Source organism: Salmo salar, unplaced genomic scaffold (assembly GCF_965601325.2).
Source record: "Salmo salar unplaced genomic scaffold, fSalSal1 ptg000784l, whole genome shotgun sequence".
Lineage (NCBI taxonomy): Eukaryota > Metazoa > Chordata > Actinopteri > Salmoniformes > Salmonidae > Salmo > Salmo salar.
This window is the reverse complement of record NW_027675497.1, coordinates 255,001-263,461: the sequence shown is the minus strand read 5'-3', so window position 1 is coordinate 263,461 and position 8,461 is coordinate 255,001. Positions and strand designations below refer to the sequence as shown.

General features: G+C 46.0%; 1 protein-coding gene across 3 annotated transcripts in view; it reads left to right on the top strand.

The window, feature by feature from the left end:
- Positions 1 to 316: 316 nt before the first annotated feature.
- Positions 317 to 8,461, top strand: part of LOC106594232 (SH3 and multiple ankyrin repeat domains protein 3) — a 158,064-nt gene continuing 149,919 nt past the window's right edge. For 2 of the 3 annotated variants that reach the window (XM_082972589.1, XM_082972591.1), the window contains exon 1: positions 317 to 1,088. In XM_082972589.1, coding sequence (XP_082828715.1) covers positions 1,080 to 1,088 — 9 coding nt within the window. In that variant the 5' untranslated portion in view covers positions 317 to 1,079. The remainder of the gene's footprint in view (positions 1,089 to 8,461) is intronic. The other variant, XM_082972590.1, reaches the window with a different exon arrangement.

Sequence of the window (8,461 nt, the reverse complement as noted above, 5' to 3'; positions counted from 1 at the left end):
TCTCTCTCTTTCTCTCTCTCGTTACCTTCTCCCACTCTCTGCCTCCTCTCTCCTTCCCTCTCTCTCTCTGCCTCTCTACCTTCTCCCACTGTCTCTGCCTCCCCTCTCCTCTCTCTCTGCCTCTCTACCTTCTCCCACTGTCTCTGCCTCCCCTCTCCTCTCTCTCTCTCTGCCTCCCCTCTCCTCTCTCTCTGCCTCTCTACCTTCTCCCACTGTCTCTGCCTCCCCTCTCCTCTCTCTCTGCCTCCCCTCTCCTCTCTCTCTGCCTCTCTACCTTCTCCCACTGTCTCTGCCTCCCCTCTCCTCTCTCTCTGCCTCCCCTCTCCTCTCTCTCTGCCTCTCTACCTTCTCCGACTGTCTCTGCCTCCCCTCTCCTCTCTCTCTCTCTGCCTCCCCTCTCCTCTCTCTCTGCCTCTCTACTCTCTCCCACTCCTCTTCTCTCCTTCCTCTCTCTCTCTCTGCCTCCCCTCTCCTCTCTCTCTCTCTGCCTCCCCTCTCCTCTCTCTCTGCCTCTCTACTCTCTCCCACTCCTCTTCTCTCCTTCCTCTCTCTCTGATTCCTTCACATTTAACACTTTCTTCCTTTCTTTCTCAATTTTCTAGTTTCCTCTCCTCCTTTCTCCTCCTCTTGTGTTATCTGAGAGTGATGTGTTAGTGTCAGAGAGAGGGAGGGAGGGAAAGGGATAGATTGGTGTAGGTCTGGCCCACGCATCAGTGGGAGACTGAGCCTTTCTATCCACACACACACAGTCAGTGTGTCATGCTTGCACTGTGTGGGCTGAACTGAGCATTCTTGTCATACAGTAACGGTACATAGACTGCCTCCTCTTTCCTCTCTCTCTCTCTCTCTTTCCTCTCTTTCCCCTCTCTCTCTCTCTCATCCATTTCTCGTTCCCCTCGCTTTCCTCATTTTCTCTTCATCTCTCTTTTCTCTCCATCTCTTTCTTTCTCCCCATCTCTCTGGCTTTCTCACATTCTCCATCTCCATCTTTCTCTCACACTCTCCATCTCTCTCTCTCTTTCTCTCACACACTCAGTGTGCAGGCAGAGAAGCCTGGTGATGGAGGATCTGTGTCTCTGATGCTGTGGGTGAGTCTCTTCTCTCTCCTGCATGCTGCATGTTGAGGGTTGCAAGGTGTGTGTGAGTGTGTGTGTGTGTGTGTGTGTGTGTGTGTGTGTGTGTGTGTGTGTGTGTGTGTGTGTGTGTGTGTGTGTGTGTGTGTGTGTGTGTGTGTGTGTGTGTGTGTGTGTGTGTGTGTGTGTGTGTGTGTGTGTGTGTGTGTGTGAAGCAGCTAATGACACAGCTTGCCTCTCACCTGCTGTACCTCTACCTGTCTCTACCTGATTACGGTCGTGACTGAAGCTTCTTCACCCACACGTCACTTTCCCTCCTCCCCTCTCTCTCCCTGTTCCTCTTCTCCCTCTCTGTCCTCCCCTCTCTCTCCCTGTTCCTCTTCTCCCTCTCTGTCCTCCCCTCTCTCTCCCTGTTCCCCTCTCCCTCTCTGTCCTCCCCTCTCTCTCCCTGTTCCTCTTCTCCCTCTCTGTCCTCCCCTCTCTCTCCCTGTTCCTCTTCTCCCTCTCTGTCCTCCCCTCTCTCTCCCTGTTCCTCTTCTCCCTCTCTGTCCTCCCCTCTCTCTCCCTGTTCCTCTTCTCCCTCTCTGTCCTCCCCTCTCTCTCCCTGTTCCTCTTCTCCCTCTCTGTCCTCCCCTCTCTCTCCCTGTTCCCCTCTCCCTCTCTGTCCTCCCCTCTCTCTCCCTGTTCCTCTTCTCCCTCTCTGTCCTCCCCTCTCTCTCCCTGTTCCTCTTCTCCCTCTCTGTCCTCCCCTCTCTCTCCCCTTTCCTCTTCTCCCTCTCTGTCCTCCCCTCTCTCTCCCTGTTCCTCTTCTCCCTCTCTGTCCTCCCCTCTCTCTCCCTGTTCCTCTTCTCCCTCTCTGTCCTCCCCTCTCTCTCCCTGTTCCTCTTCTCCCTCTCTGTCCTCCCCTCTCTCTCCCTGTTCCTCTTCTCCCTCTCTGTCCTCCCCTCTCTCTCCCTGTTCCTCTTCTCCCTCTCTGTCCTCCCCTCTCTCTCCCTGTTCCCCTCTCCCTCTCTGTCCTCCCCTCTCTCTCCCTGTTCCTCTTCTCCCTCTCTGTCCTCCCCTCTCTCTCCCTGTTCCTCTTCTCCCTCTCTGTCCTCCCCTCTCTTTTTCTCCCTTTCCATTCCCAAACCAATAAATACTTTTGGTACCTTCAAGATATAAAACATATCATGAGTAATCCACATGACAGTGTTTCAGTATGATGATGAGACTGGTTGAGTGTTTCAGTATGATGATGAGACTGGTTGATGAGACTGGTTGAGTGTTTCAGTATGATGATGAGACTGGTTGAGTGTTTCAGTATGATGATGAGACTGGTTGAGTGTTTCAGTATGATGATGAGACTGGTTGAGTGTTTCAGTATGATGATGAGACTGGTTGAGTGTTTCAGTATGATGATGAGACTGGTTGAGTGTTTCAGTATGATGATGAGACTGGTTGAGTGTTTCAGTATGATGATGAGACTGGTTGAGTGTTTCAGTATGATGATGAGACTGGTTGAGTGTTTCATTATGATGATGAGACTGGTTGAGTGTTTCATTATGATGATGAGACTGGTTGAGTGTTTCAGTATGATGATGAGACTGGTTGAGTGTTTCATTATGATGATGAGACTGGTTGAGTGTTTCAGTGATGAGCTGGGAGTGCAGAGGGCTGGTTGAGTGTTTCAGTTGATGATGAGCTGGGAGGCAGGGGCTGGTTGAGTGTTTCAGTATGTTGATGAGACTGGTTGAGTGTTTCAGTATGATGATGAGACTGGTTGAGTGTTTCAGTATGATGATGAGACTGGTTGAGTGTTTCAGTATGATGATGAGACTGGTTGAGTGTTTCATTATGATGATGAAAGACTGAGTGTGAAACACTAGTGTCTAAATGTTTTAGTATGTATTTCTGATGTATGTTTGAGGGTTATATAATGAATATCTCTCTTTCTCTCTCTCAATTAAATGAAATGTAAGGGCTTTATTGGCATGGGAAACATATGTTTATGTTGCCAAAGTAAGTGACATAGATAATAAACAAAATGGAAATAAATGAACAGTAAACATTACACTCACAAAAGCACAATTTATTTTTTAAATAATATAGATAATTTAAATGTTATTACTACGTATGTACAATGTTGTAGGAATGTGCAAATAGTTGAAGTACAAAAGGGAAGATGGATAAACAGAGGATTATGGGTTGTATTTACAGTGGTGTTTGTTCTTCACTGGTTGACCTTGTGGCAACAGGTCGCACCTCACTGCACACTGGTATTTCACGGATGGAAGTTTATCAATGTTGGATTTGTTTTCTAAATCTTTGTGGATCTGTGTAATCTGAGGGAAATATGTGTCTCTAATATGGTCATACATTTGGCAGGAGGTTAGGAAGTGCAGCTCAGTTTCCACCTCATTTTGTGGGCAGTGTTGCACATAGCCTGTCTTCTCTTGAGAGCCAGGTCTGCCTACGGCGGCCTTTCTCAATAGCAAGGCTATGCTCACTGAGTCTGTACATAGTCAAAGCTTTCCTTAAGTTTGGGTCAGTCACAGTGGTCAGGTATTCTGCCACTGTGTTCTCTCTGTTTAGGGACAAATAGCATTCTAGTTTGCTCTGTTTTTTTGTTAATTCCTTCCAATGTGTCAAGTAATTATCTTTTTGTTTTCTCATGATTTGGTTGGGTCTAATTGTGTTGCTGTCCTGGGGCTCTGTGGGGTCTGTTTGTGTTTGTGAACAGAGCCCCAGGACCAGCTTGCTGAGGGGACTCTTCTCCAGGTTCATCTCTCTGTAGGTGAGGGCTTTGTCATGGAAGGTTTGGGAATCACTTCCTTTGAAGTGGTTGTAGAATTTAACATCTACAATATAATTGCTCTTTTGGGGATTTTGATAACGATTGGCTAAAGTCCCAAGTCTGCTCTGCATGCATTATTTGGTGTTCTACATTGTACATGGAAGATGTTTTTGCAGAGTTCTACATACAGAGTCTCAATTTGGTGTTTGTCCCGTTTTGTGAATTCTTGCTTGGTGAGCGGACCCCAGACCTCACAACCATAAAGGGCAATGGGTTTTATAACTGATTCAAAAATGTGTCAAATTTTATGCTCCTTTTGTTTGCATAAAAGCTTAGTGGAAGTTACCTGTGGCGCTGATGTTTAGGCCGAGGTAGGTATAGTTGTCTGTGTGCTCCTGGGCAACGGTGTCTAGATGGAATTTGTATTTGTGGTCCTGGCAACTGGACCTTTTTTGGAACACCATTATTTTTGTCTTACTGAGATTTACCGTCAGGGCCCAGGTCTGTCAGGGCCCAGGTCTGACAGGGCCCAGGTCTGACAGGGCCCAGGTCTGTCAGGGCCCAGGTCTATCAGGGCCCAGGTCTGTCAGTGCCCAGGTCTGTCAGGGCCCAGGTCTGGCACAATCTGTGCAGAAGATCTAGGTGTTGCTGTAGGCCCTCCTTGGTTGGGGACAGATCTGGGTGCTGCTGTAGGCCCTCCTTGGTTGGGGACAGATCTAGGTGCTGCTGTAGGCCCTCCTTGGTTGGGGACAGATCTGGGTGCTGCTGTAGGCCCTCCTTGGTTGGGAACAGATCTAGGTGTTGCTGTAGGCCCTCCTTGGTTGGGGACAGATCTAGGTGCTGCTGTAGGCCCTCCTTGGTTGGGGACAGATCTAGGTGCTGCTGTAGGTCCTCCTTGGTTGGGGACAGATCTAGGTGCTGCTGTAGGCCCTCCTTGGTTGGGGACAGATCTAGGTGCTGCTGTAGGCCCTCCTTGGTTGGGGACAGATCTAGGTGCTGCTGTAGACCCTCCTTGGTTGGGGACAGATCTAGGTGCTGCTGTAGGTCCTCCTTGGTTGGGGACAGATCTAGGTGCTGCTGTAGGCCCTCCTTGGTTGGGGACAGATCTAGGTGCTGCTGTAGACCCTCCTTGGTTGGGGACAGATCTAGGTGCTGCTGTAGGCCCTCCTTGGTTGGGGACAGATCTAGGTGCTGCTGTGGGCCCTCCTTGGTTGGGGACAGAAGCACCAGATCATCAGCAAACAGTAGACATTTGACTTCAGATTCTAGTAGGGTGAGGGCCGGGTGCTGCAGACTGTTCTAGTGCCCTCGCCAATTCATTATATATATGTTGAAGAGGGTGGGGCTCAAGCTGCGTACATGGATTTTATAATGTGGTATGTTTACCCCCAACACCGCTTTCCATCCATTTATATATCCCCGATCCTCATGCCGAATTGAGTCTAAAGCTCTTTTGAAATCAGCAAATCATGAGAAGTCTTTGCTTTTGGTTTGTTTGTTTGTGAATTAGGGTGAATGCAGGGTGAATACGTGGTCTGTCGTACGGCAATTTGGTAAAAAGCCAAATTGAAATATGATCAGGACATTGTTTTTCACTGAGGAAATGTACGAGTCTGCTGTTAATGATAATGCAGAGGATTTCCCCAAGGTTTCTGTTGATGCATATCCCACAGTAGTTATTGGGGTCAAATTTCTCTTCACTTTTGTGGATTGGGATGATCAGTCCTTGGTTCCATGTATTGGGGAAGATGCCAGAGCTGAGGATCATTTTAAAGATTTTAAGAATAGCCAATTGGAACTTGTGGTCTGTATATGTGATCATTTCATTGAGGATCAACACCACAGGCCTTTTGGGGGTTGGAGGGTTTGGCATTTTGACCTCTCGTTCATTCATTGTAATTGGAGAATCCAGTGCATTCTGGGAGTCTTTAAGAGTTGAGGATCAACACCACAGTGCATTCTGGGAGTCTTTAAGAGTTGACTCAAATATGTTTTATTCATCATGTATGTGTTTCTGGTTTTCCTTTGTTATAGAGCCAATCAGATTGGAGAAGGGGTTTATGGGTAGATGCTGTAGTTATAGAGCCAATCAGATTGGAGAAGGGGTTTATGGGTAGATACTGTAGTTATAGAGCCAATCAGATTGGAGAAGGGGTTTATGGGTAGATGCTGTAGTTATAGAGCCAATCAGACTGGAGAAGTGGTTTATGGGTAGATACTGTAGTTATAGAGCCAATCAGATTGGAGAAGGGGTTTATGGGTAGATGCTGTAGTTATAGAGCCAATCAGATTGGAGAAGGGGTTTATGGGTAGATGCTGTATTTATAGAGCCAATCAGATTGGAGAAGGGGTTTATCCATGGGTAGATACTGTAGTTATAGAGCCAATCAGATTGGAGAAGGGGTTTATGGGTAGATACTGTAGTTATAGAGCCAATCAGATTGGAGAAGGGGTTTATGGGTAGATGCTGTAGTTATAGAGCCAATCAGATTGGAGAAGTGGTTTATGGGTAGATGCTGTAGTTATAGAGCCAATCAGATTGGAGAAGGGGTTTATGGGTAGATACTGTAGTTATAGAGCCAATCAGATTGGAGAAGGGGTTTATGGGTAGATGCTGTAGTTATAGAGCCAATCAGATTGGAGAAGGGGTTTATGGGTAGATGCTGTAGTTATAGAGCCAATCAGATTGGAGAAGGGGTTTATGGGTAGATGCTGTAGTTATAGAGCCAATCAGATTGGAGAAGGGGTTTATGGGTAGATGCTGTAGTTATAGAGCCAATCAGATTGGAGAAGGGGTTTATGGGTAGATGCTGTAGTTATAGAGCCAATCAGACTGGAGAAGGGGTTTATGGGTAGATACTGTAGTTATAGAGCCAATCAGATTGGAGAAGGGGTTTATGGGTAGATGCTGTAGTTATAGAGCCAATCAGACTGGAGAAGTGGTTTATGGGTAGATACTGTAGTTATAGAGCCAATCAGATTGGAGAAGGGGTTTATGGGTAGATGCTGTAGTTATCCTCTCTGGGCTAGGCGGGACGAATTCGTCCCACCTACGTAACAGCCACTTGAAGCCTGTGGCGCGATTTTCAAAACCTTAAAAATCCTATTACTTCAATTTCTCAAACATATGACTATTTTACAGCTATTTAAAGACAAGACTCTCGTTAATCTAACCACACTGTCCGATTTCAAAAAGGCTTTACAACGAAAGCAAAACATTAGATTATGTCAGCAGAGTACCAAGCCAGAAATAATCAGACACCCATTTTTCAAGCTAGCATATAATGTCACAAAAACCCAGAAGACAGCTAAATGCAGCACTCACCTTTGATGATCTTCATCAGATGACAACCCTAGGACATTATGTTATACAATACATGCATGTTTTGTTCAATCAAGTTCATATTTATATCAAAAACCAGCTTTTTACATTAGCATGTGACGTTCAGAACTAGCATACCCCCGCAAACTTCCGGGGAATTCGCTAACATTTTACTAAATTACTCACGATAAACGTTCACAAAAAGCATAACAATTATTTTAAGAATTATAGATACAGACCTCCTCTATGCACTCGATATGTCCGATTTTAAAATAGCTTTTTGGTGAAAGCACATTTTGCAATATTCTAAGTACATAGCCCAGGCATCACGGGCTAGCTATTTAGACACCCGGCAAGTTTAGCACTCACCATAATCATATTTACTATTATAAAAGTTTGATTACCTTTTGTTGTCTTCGTCAGAATGCACTCCCAGGACTGCTACTTCAATAACAAATGTTGGTTTGGTCCAAAATAATCCATCGTTATATCCGAATAGCGGCGTTTTGTTCGTGCGTTCCAGACACTATCCGAAATGGTAAAGAAGGGTTACGCGCATGGCGCAATTCGTGACAAAAAAAATCTAAATATTCCATTACCGTACTTCGAAGCATGTCAACCGCTGTTTAAAATCAATTTTTATGCCATTTTTCTCGTAGAAAAGCGATAATATTCCGACCGGGAATCTCCTTTTCGGCAAACAGAGGAAAAAATCACAAAGGCGGGGGCGGTCGGGTCACGCGCATAAGCCCAGAGTCCCTTGATCGGCCACTTGAGAAAGGCGATAATGTGTTTTAGCCTGGGGCTGGGATGACGACATTCTGGTTTTTCCCGGGCTCTGAGCGCCTATGGACGACGTGGGAAGTGTCACGTTAGAGCAGAGATCCTTAGTAAAAGATAGAGCTGGAAAAGAAGTTCAAGAAATGGTCAGACAGGCCACTTCCTGTAAAGGAATCTCTCAGGTTTTGACCTGCCATTTGAGTTCTGTTATACTCACAGACACCATTCAAACAGTTTTAGAAACTTTAGGGTGTTTTCTATCCATATGTAATAAGTATATGCATATTCTAGTTACTGGGTAGGAGTGGTAACCAGATTAAATCGGGTATGTTTTTTATCCAGCCGTGTCAATACTGCCCCCTAGCCCTAACAGGTTATAGAGCCAATCAGATTGGAGAAGGTGTTTATGGGTAGATGCTGTAGTTATAGAGCCAGTCAGATTGGAGAAGGGGTTTATGGGTAGATACTGCAGTTATAGAGCCAATCAGATTGGAGAAGGGGTTTATGGGTAGA